The sequence below is a fragment of the Panthera onca genome, chromosome A1, assembly GCF_046562875.1.
Source record: "Panthera onca isolate mPanOnc1 chromosome A1, mPanOnc1 haplotype 2, whole genome shotgun sequence".
Classification (NCBI taxonomy): Eukaryota; Metazoa; Chordata; class Mammalia; order Carnivora; family Felidae; genus Panthera; species Panthera onca.
In genome coordinates, this window is record NC_138339.1 from 99,398,048 (window position 1) to 99,415,247 (window position 17,200).

The 17,200-nt window shown below is 39.6% G+C and overlaps 2 protein-coding genes across 8 annotated transcripts in view; one reads left to right on the top strand and one right to left on the bottom strand.

Moving 5' to 3' along the window:
• Nucleotides 1–7,120, top strand: part of POC5 (POC5 centriolar protein) — a 46,956-nt gene extending 39,836 nt beyond the window's left edge. For all 7 annotated transcript variants that reach the window (XM_060637786.3, XM_060637788.3, XM_060637787.3 and 4 more), the window contains 2 exons: nt 2,534–2,710; nt 5,714–7,120. In XM_060637786.3, the coding sequence (XP_060493769.1) occupies nt 2,534–2,710; nt 5,714–5,857 (321 nt within the window). In that variant the 3' untranslated portion in view covers nt 5,858–7,120. The remainder of the gene's footprint in view (nt 1–2,533; nt 2,711–5,713) is intronic.
• Nucleotides 7,121–7,516: 396 nt separating this feature from the next.
• ANKDD1B (ankyrin repeat and death domain containing 1B) overlaps nt 7,517–17,200 on the bottom strand; it is a 63,408-nt gene continuing 53,724 nt past the window's right edge. Inside the window, exons 12-15 of the mRNA XM_060637791.3 lie at nt 16,754–16,849; nt 12,889–13,090; nt 10,310–10,441; nt 7,517–9,238 (exon numbers count right to left, since the gene is read on the bottom strand). Of these exons, the coding sequence (XP_060493774.2) occupies nt 9,177–9,238; nt 10,310–10,441; nt 12,889–13,090; nt 16,754–16,849 (492 nt within the window). The 3' untranslated portion in view covers nt 7,517–9,176. The remainder of the gene's footprint in view (nt 9,239–10,309; nt 10,442–12,888; nt 13,091–16,753; nt 16,850–17,200) is intronic.

The window sequence follows — 17,200 nt, forward strand, 5'->3', positions numbered from 1 at the left end:
TTCCAAACGTCTCCCAGTCAAAACGTGTCCAGTTTCTTTTACATTCCTTCCGCCTCCGAGTGGGAACAGCTGTTATGGATGGGAGTGCTTACACCCTTCAAATGTGACTAGGCACAAATAAGGTTACCAGCTCAATTGTACTTCAGGTTGCAATTTTTCATAAAGTATGTTCTTACCAGCAATTAAATTTATATTTTACATTTTAAAATAGTTTTTAATATTAAGATACAGCACTTTATAGAATATATTTTATACCTTATTTTAATAAGAAATAGGATGAGGTTTCCTTAAGGTCAGAAGCATGAATTTAGTCCACAAAAACATGCCTATAAATATTTTAGTATCTGAGTTTTAGTTTCTTAAATTCATAAGACCCGTAAAAGTTTAGATTAAATAGCCAAATAGTTTCTACAAGTATTATAGTGAGAAACAGTCCTCTAAATACCTCTCCCTAAATTCTATTAGCTCTTTCTCCTACTTACCTTTTAATTTCCTGACTAGTATGCTCATATCTTTATTTCCACATGCATCAATTATCCAGTATTACCTGTTGACTGATAATTATGGATGAAAGAATTGGCCTTTTTAAATACTATCCTAACCCTGTCCTTTTTCTGTATTTAAATGTAGATATTCCAAACTTTGCATTAAGTTAATATTTATGATGACTATTTAAATATAGCTAAGCTACGAATGTATACTATGCCTACATTTCCTTTCTGGTACAATTTTTTGTTCCTGGAATGGATTCCTTTGTTTTTGCCTTTGCTTGGTTTTCTATGCAAGTGTAATTAAGTCTTTCCAAACTCTCCAAAGACTCTCCAAACCTCACTGAATGCTATTTTCCTAGAGTTCTCCCGACACATCAATATTCTACCATTTTAATTTTCCCAGAGACATTTCTCATGGAACCCACTATCATCTGTTTCAATATACAGCCGTGACCATCTGCAGCTAGATGCAGATAATATGAAGAACTCAATGAACGATACCTCAGATGGACTATAACAGTGAGGAAAGATCACTATTTAGTAATATGGTGTGGGGAAAAATGGTTAGAGGGAAAATTAGATTAATAATTCACACTGAAATTTCAAATGTTTTAATAAGTTAAACCAAAATAAGTAAATGTTAGAAGAGTATAATGACCTCAGCTGCCTAAAGAAGGTTTGTTGATTACCTTATGGAAGAAATTAACAACAAAATTAGCTATAATTTTTTAAATTTATGTGCACTGAAAAATAAAACTGAGGGATGCCTGGGTGGCTCAGTCGGTTAAGCATCCGACTTTGGTTCAGGTCATGATCTCACAGTTTGTGGGTATGAGCCCTGCATCGGGCTCTGTGCTGACAGTTCAGAGCCTGGAGCCTGCTTGGGATTCTGTGTCTCCCTGTCTCTCTCTGCCCCTCCCCTGCTCACACTGTGTGTGTGTGTGTGTGTGTGTGTCTCAAAAATAAACATTAAAAAAAATTTTTTTTAAAGAAAAAGCTAAGTGAGATAACATTAAGTGGGTAAAATATTTATTAGATAAGTATCTGTAATTATTAGATGAGCTTAATATTCATCAGGATTAATTAAACATTTTTGAGAGAAATACCCATTCCTGGCAAGTAATTAAAGAATTTGGGTAGTTGACAAAATGAATTGCAAATATGAAACATTAATAAGGAACCACAAATTGAATCAAATACTAGGTTTCACCTCAGACTTAAAGGAGCAGCTAATATAATTAATTGATAATGAAAAACAGTGAGTACATGTGTATGTTATTCGTGTTACAAATAAGAATCTTTCTGGAGTATCATCAGCAGTAAGTAACAAAAGCTGTAAAAGCTGACATTACCTTTTGATATGATCATCCCATTTTCTGCAGAAAAAAGGAAGAACACAAAAGCATATGTGTAGTGAAAAGCGTATCTGTAATATTAATTATGCATAAGGATCAAAAGCGTTCATAAAACAGAATAATGGTTGACAAGGGTTAGGGCAGTTGAGGAAGGGAAATAGATAGGACTCTAAAAGTGTCACAGGAGGGAGACTGCTGTGGTGCTAGAATGGTTTTGTGTCTTGACTGCAGTGATAGTTACAGAAATGGAGACATGTAATAAAATGACACGGATCTCTACCAAGGCATTATACCCATGTTACCTTCCTGGCTTTGACATCATAATTATACTATATTTATGTAAGATGTAATCATTGCAGGAAATGGTGTGGAATACACAGGACCTCTCTATTACTATCTCTGCAATTTCCTATGAGTCTATAATTGTTTCAGAATAAAGAGTTTTTTTAAAGTTTACAAAAGTTTATAAAATGGTTGGTACACCAGAGTCATAAAGAGATGTTTTGGGGTGCATGGTTCTGTATCTTGCCTTTTGTCTCATTGTTTTATTTTTTCCATGTTAAAGTTGGTTAAATATACAGTTATTTTTTAAGTGCCTTTGTATTTTCTTCATCAGTTAAACAAGCAAAAAGTACTATATATTTTGCCATGATTTTGTACCACCTGGATGTTTCTTTGTTTTTTTAGTATGTGCCCAGAATTGTGACATCTGCACAACAGAAAGCTGGAAAAACAATTACAGCCCGGATCACAGGGAGATGTGATTTTGCCTCAAAAAACCGAATTAGTAGCAGCTTAGCTATAATGGGAGTTTCTCCTCCCATGAGCTCAGTTGTTGTGGAAAAGCATCATCCAGTCACAGTGGTGAGTACACATATTTGATGATCTTAATCAAAAAATCTTTTTTCCTGAGAGTTTATAGACTAATAAACACTTAAATTACGTGTTGAGAAGATCAGAATTCATGATGACTGTTACTTGTTCTACCTTTTATTATTACAGTCTTTATGTACTTAGAATCATCAAACCTGGTCTAAATCTGCCTTTCCTCTTTTAGGAAATTAATTTCAGAAACATTGTTTCTTCTCAACAGTGTAAAAATTATCAATACAAAAAATAATCCACTGTGTTGGTGGCCAAAAGAAATATATAAATGATTTCTCGTTAATTTAAAACAAGAGACAAAAACTATTTACTTACTCATTACCTCCTGTTCATGTAGCAGGTATTTGATTATAAGAAACACTTCCATTTTTATAGTCTTTAATTTTTGTTCCTTTTTTTTTTTTTTAAGTCTTCTTCCCTTTTTCAGTACAACTGTCAGCATATTTGTAGTGTGGAAAAAAATTCAGATTGCACTAGATTCATGTAATATAAAGGAAAATGCCTAGAATTTAAACAAAAATAAACAAAAAGCCTGAATTAGTGCCTCACTTTTGCTACCTACTGCCTTTGTGATCATACACAAATCAAGTAAAATATTTGAGCCTCCACTTCCTCTTGTGTAAAGTGGGAATGTTAAGGGTACGTAGCTCCTAAAGTTATTTTCTGGTTTCAGGATTAACTGAGACAATGTGAAAATTGAATGAAATATATAAAGGCACTTTATAAACTGTAAAACCAAAAGCGAATTTAACTTAATAAAAATTACTAGAGAAAGGTACATGGGATACATATAAATCGACAATTGTTGCAAAAAATTTAAATTTTGAGAGTTAAAAGTTCACATCCTTAAATAGGAACAATTGATTTTAAAAGAGAAAGTCACCTAACATAAATTTTCAGTGTTAGACAACACTGTCTACTTAATGTATCAAAGTTTTAGCGAAAATATATACGGAATGATGTTACATCCTTTATTTTCCAGGCAGTAGATGGCTGCCAGATGATTAAATCAAGGGAAGCTTGATCCATTAAATTTAGCCTCGGGTAGAGAATGATGGTAATGAAGTGGAAGACTGAGGCAGAGGCATTAAGTCCAAATAAGGATATGGAGGGTGGATAGGGGTCTTAGCCTTCACAGGCTGCAAAGACTCTGAAAGTCCTTAGGCGACCTCCCAATATAGTTTTGAATATATGAGGATCAGTTATCAGAAACGAAAAGAGAAAACTCATTTCTGTTTTTCTCAGCACATATGTGCATAGAGAGGGAGAGGGACTGTTCATTTGTATGGTAAAGAAGGTGTAAAGAAATCACATATATGCTTACTTTTAATTTAGGCAGCCTTTTGTTTTTGTACTGACAGGAATTCATATTCTACAGGAAAAAAAAAAAAAAAAAAACACAGAACAAGGAAATAGTCTTAAAACCCGTTTCTGAGATTTACCTCCCCAGCTGCCCTTTGCTGATTCACTATGTATAGTACTTCTCCAGTAATTGCTCATGAAGGAAACAGCCATAAACTGCTTCCATTATTACCTAAGTAGGATTATGTAATAGACCTGTGGTAGTCCTCTGTACTATTTTTCCTTTTATCCCCCAATCAAGACCTGTAACTACTAGAAACAGTTATTACTAATAAACAACTAGTCAGATTTCTGACACTTTAGCCCCACCTGCTGGATAATTGCTTGTTCCTAGTGCTACTTCATTTTCTGCCATTTTTATAGATCATGAAACCAGTGGTAAGGTGAATCTGTTTCTACATTCCCTTTTTCCCATCCTCCCCAAGGAAAAATTGTTCTTTTAACAGGGTCAGATTAGGTGGTTAGCAACTAAATTTTCATACTAGTTGGAAGAATCTCCCCCATCTGTAATGACTACCCACTTAAGTACAAAGAAACATTTATATAAAATACCTTTAAGATGGGAAATTTCTCTAGAGGAGCTCTTAGAATCTGTCATGAAGACCTTTAAGAGTTTTCACTCATTTTCTTTTTAAGTAAAACCTGCATCATAGGGTTTTTAAAATACATAATGAATGTTTTGATCAAATGTATATAATTTTACTTCGAGGATTTTAAGATGACTTTTCGAAGTAGAAGACCCTACTAGGAATCTCCATGTACTGTTCAGTGATGTGGACCAAGAACCGGGTAACAAGTCTACTGAGAAGCTGTATCCAGTATAATATAGAAAATCCTTGTACATTTTACACATGTGTATACACGTAATGTGTACTTACATACATATTATGTACCTGTACGTATTCTATGCTTAGATGAAGTCAGTTGTGCACTGACTCTGTTACGTCAGTGCTTAGGTCCAAGATGTTTCCTTGAGTTCTGAGATAGTATGGGTATCCTCTCAATGTGTGTCTTCAGCATCTAGTTATTTCTTTGTATAGAAAGTTATCCACATTAAGGAGCACCAGGCCTCTGGAAAGAGCTCCTCTTGTATGATCATAAAGGTTTAGTCAGCTCCCAGGTGAACCGGGTTGAAATAGGAGAGATCTGCTTTACTGTGATTTGAAACAAGGACCAGACAGGATTCCTCAGAGCTTTCCCCATGTTCCCTGATTGAACTCCACATGTTAACAGGTACAGGAAGGAGAACACTGCTTGGAATAAAAGGAGGGCTTGGGGCTGCCTCTTCTTCCAAACACCATAAAGTCCCTTTCTACAGTTGGCCTCTGTACACATTGTAAGATTCCACTTGAGTCCTCTTTGAGGAATGACTCCCTTGGCTCCTGTGTGATCCTATGGAATACAAGCTGATCAGAGGGTATTGAGCACATCAGTGTAACTTATGGATTAAGGACCACTGTTTGGTCCTTAATTGTTTGTTTTAATGGCTGCTTCACCAGCTTATTGTGTGTATCTACCGGGTGCTTAACAAATGTTTGTTTGGTTAAATTATATATAATGCAATGGTATTTAATGTGTGTCATTTTGTGGGATTGTTAAAGCAGGTTTTTACCTTTTCAGCAAACCATTCCTCAAGCTGCTGCTGCAAAATATCCCCGGACGATTCATCCTGAAAGTAGTACCTCAGCTTCTAGATCCCTCGGAACCAGGTCAACTCACACCCAGTCTCTCACAAGCATTCATTCCATAAAAGTGGTTGACTAAAATGAATATGCACATATTGAGACCTTTTAATTCATCTGGTTATACCAAGGATTAGAAGTCTCTAGTTTTTAAAATTTCATCTTCTTAGAACATCATGGATACATCCTGTTCATCTTTTCAGAACTCCAAGAGGCTTTTTCAAAGCCACACCATCCTTTGTAACTATATGTAGGATTATTTTAATGTTATTTTTTTAATTTAAACAATTAAGTAAAAATTTTTTAACTTAAAAATGACTTGATTTTTTAATAGGTTCAGCCTGTCACTGATTACATCATAAAAGTATATAAATCTTGTTTTATTAATGTTATTTACCAAAGACTAAATCATTTCTAGTGTTACCAAGTAAACTTTGAGAACTTTACTAAAAAATTGTTAAGGAGCATATGGGTGGCTCAGTCGGTTTAGTGTCTGACTTGGGTTAGGTTGTGATCTTGCAGTTCGTGAGTTCAAGCTCCATGTTCATGGGCCTGTGCTGACAGCTCGGAGCCTGGAGCCTGCTTCGGATTCTGTGTCTCCCTCTCTCTCTCCGCCCTCCCCCACTCACATTCTGTCTCTCTCTCAAAAGTAAACATAAAAATAATTTTATTTTTAAAAGTAATAGAAACTAAGGTATTTTTATTTTAAAATTAAAGAGCTAAAGACCAAGATTAATAATGATACTTTATCACAAAGTGTTTTTTTGTGATTTTAATGTATTAGTCTTCATTTTCTTAAGACTCTGACAATTAAAAATGGGAAATGATGAGACCTATCAATAATTTTTAATGATAAAAGGAAATATTTTTTTTACTAGTACAGAAAGAGAGTCATCAAAAAGAAATTTCCTATTAGAATGGTCCTATTTCTGATGGTCTTTCTTGTGTTTTGAAACTCTGCAGTGTTGAACCTTTTTTCTCTCTGAACATCCAAACATCACCCTGTGAGGGTAATAGCACTGGGCAACTCAGCAAACCTTCTAGGCCTGGGGAAAGACTTTTCACTAGCTGCCAGTGCAAAGAATCTGGGTGAAAATGATCAAGCAAAACAAGACCAGGTTCCATTGGTGTTATTGCTGGCTGACTGGGTGATCTTGGGCTGGATATTTAATTTCATGAATCTTAGGATCCCATCTGTGAAACAGTGAGATCTACCTATCACACCTCTTTCACAAAGTACTTTGGGTTACACAAAAACACGTATAAATCCTAAAGAATTGGTCCAGAGCCTCAATTTTTGTATCTTTAACAGAAGTGGATGGACTTAATTAGAAGCCTCTTTCACTCTGAACATGATCTAGCTCTATGCTCTAATGTTACTACGGGAAATAGTTTTTCTTATTGCTTTACATTGTAATAGGACATGAGAACAAATGTGAGATAGGCCAATATCCCATTTTCTAAAGGGCACACCCAGGCTTTTCTGAACTACAGAATTAAAGAATTTGAGTATTGTGTCTTAGAGTGTTAGATTGTTCTTATGTAACAGTGTCCTGAGTTCTGGCCCGGCTAGCACTGTGGCAAACAGCTCCTCGTGGGTTTCAACAAACACAAACCAACAGCACCTCATCTTTTGCTACCTGTACCATGGCCATGCTTTTCTCTGGGCTTCCCCAGGCACTCTGAGAGGATCACAAGTGACCACAGGCTCCACTTGAAGGCTACTCCTATGTGGCCCAGAATTAACACCCCATTGTGTTAACAGATCAGTTCTTTCTTTCTCCCCCGTACAAACTGTCGTGAGGTGTACTAGTCCAGCCCATCTCTCAGAAGAGAGTGCCCTGAAAGTCAGATAAGCAGTTAATGCTTGATACCAGGTGGTGGCCAGTTTGGTATTTCACCCTGGTCTGGGCTCTCCTTCCTTCCCCATCTCACTCCTCTTTTCCCTCATTGTTGCTTCCTTGGATTTCCACTCCTAAAAAAAGCAGCGACTCATAAACTTTGGTCTCAGGGTCTGCTTTCTGAGGAACCTAGATGACAACTAGGAATGGTTTTCAGTATCCAAGCCATAACCATGTGGACTAACTAAAGTGAATGTTATGAATATTGTAACTGAGAATATCATAAGCATCTTTTTAAAAAGTGTTTAAGCTCTAGAAAGTGTATATTGTCCAAAGCAGAACCAAATAGTGTTACTCTACGTTAATTAACTTAAATTTAACAGTTAAGACACTTATAGAATAAGAGTATGTATTCTCTTTGTTTACTTCTGCATAAAGAGGTTACCCAGATTTTGGAAGGGGGAGTAAGTAGCATGGTCATTGGAAACCAGCCATGTTGAAGAACAGATGGGGACAAGACTTTCCACTGAATCCCTTTTTAAAAAACTTTTTGGACTCCTGTGAACATGTTCCCTATTTTAAACATTTATAGAAGTAAGTGGGCCATTTACAATCAGGAGGAGACCAAAATGTAAAACTATCAATTCAGGATAATTGGACTGATATTACACATGATTTTATCTCTGGTGCCTTATGGAATTAGAGTCAGAGTTTGAGAATGGAGAGCCTTAAATTATGATGAATAGGTGCATGTAAACTGATATGAGTTGATACTTGATTTTATATTTATTTCTCTCAGATTATAAAAATAATGCATGCTTATTGCCAAAAAAAAAAAATTGGAAAGTACCAAAAAGTACAAAGAAAATAAAAACCACCTGTAATTACACCACCAAGAGATTTAAAAAAATACATTGGTATACATACTTCCGGTCTTTTCTAAGCACTATTATTACACATATGTGTTATTTAAAGCCAAAAGTAACTATAAATTTTCAAAGCTAGTTTCTCTCACTGAAGAGAAATAACTCACAGGGGATGATTTCAATACTGTGGGCATGAGATTAGGGATTTCACAGGCATTCAACCTTCATCTTCAATACTGTGGCAGAGAGAGACATTCCCCCATTTTATGGAGAAGGAAACTGAAGATCTGAGATCTTGGATATTTAGTATGCTCAAAGGTTCACAGTTAATAAGTAGTAAAACTAGGATTAAAACCATGTCTGTCTATTCTAAATCCCTATACCAGGATGCTATTCCTACCATCATTTTTTTTTAAAAACATGATGAACAAAAACCTAGATTATGCTATCACATATGTTGCATCATATGTCAGAAATGCAAAAATCATATACAATTTTCTTTAAGCAAAAACCAAAAAAAATTTTGACCTTTCATTTCAGTAGGTGGAAAGTACTAATACCATTTTTTCATTTGTCACCACCATCTTCATAGTTGAAAGGACAGTCAATACTGCTAGAATTTTATGGCATTAAAGAACTGAATGTAAAGGCAATGCTGAGTGGAAAACCAATTAAATACAATTTCTGTAGGCATTTACGAAACTGCACATTTCTTGGACCTCACATCAGTTTCATTTTTGAATTGACGGATCTTTTCTGTAAAAAAAAGGATAACATTCATTATTAATAGCTAACATTTATTAAGCACTTGCTATGTGCCAGGCACTATGACTCACTTAATCCCACAACAACCCTTTGACATTAGAACTTTTCTAGTTAGTAAAGGAGAACACCGGCACAGTGAGGCTATAGAACATGTTTAAGATCACACAACCTGTTCGCACTGGAGTTCAGATACAGGCCCACAGGGTCCTGCTCCTGAGCACATGCCCTGCACTGCTTCAGTGGACTGCCTCTTAGTCTCCCCCGAGAATTCTTATGGCTACTCTTTTCTAGAAACAAATAAATTTAAAGTTGAGTGAACAGTTCCAGTGCTGTGAGGATAATGTCACGGGAGGAGACATCATCCACGCATGATTCCTTTACCTACCACTGCTTGAAACTTAATATTAGCTGAGTGGTGTGATTCACGCACTCATGCTCTCAGCTTCAGGTAATACTGCATGGGTGAAAGTAATGGCAGATGTGCCTACATTTTGCTTGAATGGTTATTACGTGAGAGTTTAACACCGCCTCATTATTGGTAAGTTTTGAAACCATCTTCCCTGACAATTATAGTCTTTGGGCAAGTGATTTTTAGCAATAACCTCAGTTGCCAAAGTAAAAGGCTGTCCGCTCTTTTCTTTTAACCTAGAAATAACACTTTTGAATCCACCAACTTGTAAATTTCCCCAACAGGGGCAAGATGGCATTTTGAGCAAGACAGTGCTTAGTTATGGAAATGATACTAGAATCTCCTAAGATGGTTTAGCATTCCTGCCTTCTCCCAGCTCCCCCGCACCCCACACACCTCCATACCCTGCTGCATATACACATCAACAGAAATACTCCTCCACTTCTTCAAATGCCCAGTAGGGGGTACGCTGAGAACCGCCAGGCTAAACCAGTATCAGTCAGTGCTGACTGAGTCAATCACCAGAGGAGCTGCATATTTATGAGCCACAGCTCTCCCCAAACTGAGACTGCTGCTGTTTATGGACAGTATTGTTTTGGGGGACTGTCCCCCACCATTTTAAGGGAGAAGGAGCTTCTATCTCGAAAACTCACCAGCTAGTTCTGGGAAACCTGCGCGTACCAGCTCTTCATACAGATGCTTGACTGGAGTGGCCTGTGTCATCAGGGTCCCGTGCAGCCAGATGAGCAAAGCCCTGTGGCCGTGTTCACGGAAACTTCCCTTTCCTGTGCCAAGCACATAGAGTCAGAGGCGAAACACCACGTGCCGAGGTCTCTTTTTGTTGTGATCTCCATTCTAACTGAATTTTCTGTGGTTCAACTCATTCTTCTGATGGCTGCTAGAGAAGCAGCCCAGTGGATGAAAGCCCTTCCAGTTCCCCTCGCTGGAATTCCTGTAGGGTGACCAGAGTGTGGATTCACTCTAGCACTTGTCGTGCACCTAATGTGCTTGACACAGACCAAAGGAGCAGATACGAGATTCAACAGCTGAGTCCCTGCCCAACGGTAAGGGACAACCTTCCTGAGATGTGGAGCTCTCCCACATTCAGAGAGCTGCTATGCACCCCCATTTCTCCGACTCAAAGTGCATATTTCCCCTGGGGATCCTGTTACAACGGAGAGTCTCATTCAGTCGGTCTGGGGTTAGGATCTGCACTTCTAATAAGCTCCCAGCTGCTGCCGTTGCTGTCCATTAACCATACTCGAAGCAGCAGGCGTGCGCCATCATGCCACTCCAGTGTCTGATGGAAGTGTGCGTGCCCTGGGCCAGGATTACTCACTGGGCAAATACGCACTGGATACCTAACCCCCCGAGAGATGTTAGGGAAAGAGCTGAGACCCGTGTCTCCAAGGAGGTCGCGGTTACAAACACAGGGCAGGCAGGCTCCTGGTTCTAGCAGAGTGTGTGTGGGAGCAAGCAGATGCCACAAGAGGAGGGCCTGAGCTCTGGGGAGGAAGCATGCCAGAAAAATGTCAGAGAAGCAGGGAGGGCCAACTGTACGCATGAACAATGTACTCCTGGGCGAATCCTGTTCGTTTCTTCATCTTGCAATTTGCCAAACTAATTCTTAAATACCACTGTCAACATGTTGCTCCTTTGCCTAAAAGCCCACAAACTCCTTAGTGGCAGTAGCATTACCCTGGATTGTATTTGGATTGTGTATGTTGCTGTTGTCACGCCAACTAGATTATAAATCCCACCAAACATGCACCCTGGCTTACGTGAAGAGCTGATGCAGCCCTCACCTGGTCGAACTGAACACATTCTACGCACTCCGTACTGTTCCACTAAAACACGTTAAGTCCCCTCCCCTTTATCCTGCTGGCAGGTACTCTGAAGATACACTGTATTTTCAAATCATTTCTTTAGGTCAAAAAGAGATTTCGAGAAGGCAACTAAATTTTCCTAAAAACTTCAAAGAATGCTATATGCCTAATTAGTGACAAAGGAGAAATATTAATAGTAAAAAAGGAACCTTTTCAGAAACGATAATCAATATTCAACATTTTCAATGCATTATCTTCCATTTTTTACATGACAGTGTAGCCTTAGAATTAGTAATATAAAGTACCATAATTTACTTATAGGTGGTGTAAGAAGCATGTATTCAGGGGCTGTGGTTTTGCCATCTACGATCCCAGCAATCAGTAATGCAGATCGACTCCTGAGCATGGGACTTGTTCACATCTCATAATATCCATGTACAGAAAGTGCTCTGAATAGAATGTTTTGTCAAGAAAAGTATCTGCTTTCTTGTTTTTAAAGCTACTTAGCTGATTAATGCCAAACAAACTTTCTGTTTCCTAGGTTTTGGTCAAATCATTAAAAAAGCAAAGCTAATGACTCCCAACTGACCTGACCTCACTAATTCTGACAGCTGGAGTCTGGCTGAATTGATTCCATGGCTTGGAATCTTCTACTCAAGGAGAGGCCTGAGTCTGTATCCCAAGTTTCCCATAGGGCAGCTCGTCTCATCCAAGGCCTCGTCGTATAAGAACTCTGTACCCCAGGGGCACCTGGGTGGCTCAGTCAGTTAAGCGTCCAACTTCGGCTCAGGTCATGATCTTGTGGCTCATGAGTTTGAGCCCCGTGTCAGCCCCTGTGCTGACAGCTCAGAGCCTGGAGCCTGCTTTGGATTCTGTCTCCCTCTCACTCTGCTCTCCCCCACACACTCTCTCTCAAAAATAAACAAACATTAAAAAAAAATTAAAAAAAAAAAAAAAAAAGAACTCTGTACCCCAGACTTGGCTTAAGGGATTCCTCCTGGAGTGGAAGCCCTAAACAGTGAGCCTTTTGTTAGGGAATGAACCTTTTACCCCAAGACAATCCCAAGGAATATTAGAAACAGGTTGGTTTCCCAGGGATAAGCCCACCATTAAATCCTTGCTTCCTTAGTGCATATTCAGTTGGGAACCTTAACTGCCTTAAAGGCTAAATAACACCTTTTCAATATGGCTCAGTAAAAGTAATTATCCTTTGCAAACTTCAGTTTACTGCAGACTGTTCATGGTTTGCAAAGTTGCAGATCTTTGTGGTCCTACGGTGAATGTCACCATTCCTGAGCCCTTGTAGTCTGCTGCTTGTTGTGAGCACCAACTACTTACTTGGAAGATCTCCCACCAGGAAGGACTGCTGTTCCTATCTCCCCTCGCAACATCTGGGTCATGCTCACCTGACCACTGCTCCTCAATGGCTCTGATCTGGTCATCTGTAAAGTTCCAGGAACGGGCAAGCTTCTGCCACTCATTGGCCTTTAGCTGATGGTAAGCCAGGTTCCAGAGGAGACTGCGAATATGCCTGGTCTCCAGACTGTGATCTTGCTTGAATGTCAAAGTAAAGCTGGTTGATGAGTCCTTGATGCTCTCACCATGCTCCTAAATTAAAGGTAACTGCATCAGATGATTTCAGACATTTTGTGCTTATTGCCTTATTTCATGGGATGCAGACAGTTTGTCAGATAGAACTGGTAAGATGGTAACCGAGACTTATGTTTTCAATATTACCTGTAACTGGATCACTTTTTGTCATCCAAGATGGAAACAAATGTCTGAAGTAAAAAGCTTGAGTACTAACACAGGAAATGTGAGGGGGTTTGCTGTGTTGTATCCCATGCTTCTATCCCAATTTGCTGACTGATACTTATTCACCCCAAAAGAAAACAGAGGGGATGTCTTGGCTTAGGAAATGTCACAACAAAGGCATCTTTGAAGGCCTTACTTTCAACGAGTATCTCTCTTTCTTCTTTTGCATGTTTGATTGTCTCATATCAAAGTTTCAATGAGGCCTGGATTGGATATACTCTCTTAACAGGGCCCCAGAGCTGGTCCCTCCATTCATCCTACTCTGGTGCGAGGAGAGTAAAGTAGAAGCCTAACTTGGGGGGCCAAAGGAGTGGAGAGCACAGGGGTCGATATCATTTTGTGTTAAGCCACCGCAGCCAGGCTTAATCCACATGTTCTCTGTCTGGTTTTCTGGGTTTTCAAAGGTTCCTTTTGTCCCTTCTACAGAACCCAACGAAAGAAACTGGAGAAAAAATCTCCAAGTGAAAGCAGGTGTCATGGTTTCATAGAGCTGCACCTGTCATGCATATGCCATCAGAGCTCCAGATAATCCTCCTTCCGGAGGCTGCAGAACAGTTAAGGACATGCAGAACACACAGCCCTAGAGGTTTGGGACTTCCTATTCTCCTTGTGTACATATGGCAGCTCCTATTTTTGTCTTTCACTTAAATAAAAGTGAATCTAAATGAAAGATAATCTGAACAGCAAGACAGGAGTCAAGGCTGGGGCAGGATATCGACTAAAAGGATATGGGCACCTGGTTCTCAAAACCAGGGTGGAGCTTGTGCCTCAGCCCCCATCACAGATCAGCCTGTGCCTTTCACAGCATCTGCAGTCTCCTCTGGGAGGTCTACAAAGCCCTGGGAAGCATGCCCAAGGAGATGAGCTGGTCTTTTCTCTAGTAACTGGACCTTGTGAACAGAAGGTGGAATAGGAATGTCAAGTATGAATTACCCATAATTGCTTCAGAGATTGTAAAATGCAGGGTCCTCTCTACCCCAACCCTAGCTTTACTCTTACACTGCCTAACTCCTGGGGAATCCTGAAAAAGGAAAGGTTGAGGGTGGGGCATCCAACAAACTTGGGAGCCGAGGGCACTTCACTTTTTCCTTTACTCTTCATTCCCTCTCCTGAAACAATGAGGAATCCAACAAGATCAAAACCCAAAACATCACAAGGTAGAGGGAAGAACTTGCAAAATGCATTAACCTTTGTATCACAGCATTTTTATTTCTTTTAGAAGTACACATGCTCTGTGCATTCTGGAATTGGGCTGGGTAGTCCTTCAAGTTTCTGTAGGAAAGGGTCAGGGATTTGGAAAGCCTAGCTCTTTTTCTTTTTCTTTTTAGTTTATTTCTTTGAGAGAGAGAGCACAACGAGGGAGGAGCAGAGACACAGAGAGAGGAAGAGAGAGAATCCCAAGCAGGTTCCGCGCTGTCAGTACAGAGCCTGACGCCGGGCTTGATCCCACGAACTGTGAGATCCAGACGTGAGATGAAACCAAGAGTCAGACATTCAACCAACTGAGCCACCCAGGTGCTCCGCCACAGGTCTCTTAAAACAGTCCTTGGAAGCAATAATAGTTTGTCTGCCAAAGCATTGAACTATTTGTAGAGTATCACATGCTTAAACTGGTGGAAATTAAAATAGCATGAGCCAGATTTTAGGAAGCTCCCATCTGCCTCTGAACCACTGGATTTAATGATTTATATTAGGCCACGATTTATATTAGGCCAGTATATAAATCTGTTTAATAAAGAGAATTTAAAATAATAATAAATGGATTTGGTAAAAAAAAAATAATAAGCATATATTTGTTTAATGAACAAAGTGAATTTAAAATAAATAATAAATACATTTGGTTAAAAAAGATTTTAAGGATACATATTAAAAAACAAGCCTTCCTCCTACTCTAGATCTTCGTCCCCAGTTGTCACCAAGGTGAACAACTCTTACATTTCAGAGGGTCTCCTTCATACATTTGTGCATTGTATATGACTCTCAAAGTTCACCTGATTCTCACATCTTAAAGATTTGTTAGGAAGAAGGGCTTATTCACTTGGTAGAAGAGTAATTTATTCTCATCTAGGAAGAAGAATCTAAAAATGCTAGCAGGCATTAAAAATAGAACTAATGAATATGTCTAATTTTAAAGAAAATGTGAAAACAATCATTTAAAAGCAAGAGAAAAGGCAAAAGTTGAGGAAGTTACTGTCACTCAAATACAGTGATGATCTAAGAAAGAATGAAGCTAAGGCAAAGAGGAAGAGAACAAAGGAGCAGGAGGAATGGAAATCAAGGGTACCTGGGTGGCTCAGCTGGTTAAGCCTCTGACTCTTGATTTCAGCTCAGGTCATGATCTCACAATTCGTGAGTTCGAGCCCCACATTGGGCACTGTGCTGAGAGTGCAGAGCCTGCTTGAGATTTCTTTCTCTCTCTCTGCCCCTTCCCCGGTCATGCTCTCCCCCTCTCAAAATAAATAAACATTTGCGGAAAAAAGAGAAAATGACTAGGAGGGGGAGAGAGATAAAACAATTCTAATGGTTACGAAAAAGTATTTTGCTTTACGGGCAAGTGAGAAAGGTTTGAGTAGAATGATGTGGCCTTTAAATGATACATATGTCATACCATCCAGATAATATATCAGAACCACTGAGCCCATTAAACAGGATTGTGAGAAGAAGAGGCAAATCAATGCATTTTGCCTTAAGGATTTAAGGAAAATTTCTCAGGATTAGCAACTAGACAGCAAATCAGGGCTGATGCTCCTCAGGGGTAAACACCTGAAGGGTAGGAGCTGAATTCTGGTACCAACCTACTGGACCAGGGCGGGGCATTCAGCCTAGCATGGTAACAACACAAAGTACAAATTGAGGGTGGTGCCTGGTAACTAATTCCTGCCTGAAGGTATAGACTCCAATCTTGGAGAGAAAGGCATTCTGTTGAGAAGCTGTGGGAGTGGCAGCTAGCAGAGGACGTAATAATGAAAGAAGGCAGAGAGAATGTCTTGGAGACAAGTGTTTTGTGTTCTCAAGATGAATAAGGTTTTTGTGACTATCACAGGATACTTGAGTGCTAGAGAGCCAGCACCAGCTTGTGTTAAAAGCTGCAGAGCGGTGAATGTCAACTTCTTTATCGCTCATTAGAATGTAGGTTTCCAGAAGTTACCACAGCCCAAGACTCTGTGGCAGAGGGCCAACCATGCGGGGCAAGCATGCTAAGTCTGTTCGAGCCGACATGGATGGGGCCACTTAGCCCTATGAGCTCTGACTACTGATGCTGGCAAAGTAAAGAGAGGGAGAGGCAGCTGTTCATTTCCTGAATGGGGCAGCACAGGCCAAAGGGACCGTTATAACTGCACTGACCAGGACCCTGCCCATGAGGGCAGAAGAAAGAATGACACTGACCCCACACTGCCCCATCAGAAGACAGGGTTGCAGAAGAGCTGGTTGTGAAGCTGGAATCCTGTTCCTTACCTCTCTCCAGGCGTAGTATCTCTCTGCTTTAATGATCATGTCCACTACAAGGCTGTGGTTGCTTCTGGAGGCCATGGCCAGGGCAGTCTTCCCTTGCTAAAATTAAAAATGAAAGTGTCAGGCAGGATGGCCTAGTATTTAAGAGCTCCAGCTTTGGAACAGGGAGGGAGAGGCTTGAGTTCAAATCCTGATCTTGCTGCCTCCCTGCAGGGTGAACTTGGGTCAGTCCTTAGCTTCTCTAGGGCTCAAAGGCTACCCCATGGTATAGTGGTGAGGGGTAAATGCGGTAGTACATATCAAGCCCTTAGGACTGTGCATGACACATGGTAACTTATTCAAGAGATGCTAGATATTCATGGTGTCAGGTGCTGTATCCACAGGGCAGGGGAAAAGATTTAGACTTAGGGACTGACCATCAACAGATGATGTTTTACACATCCTCTATCG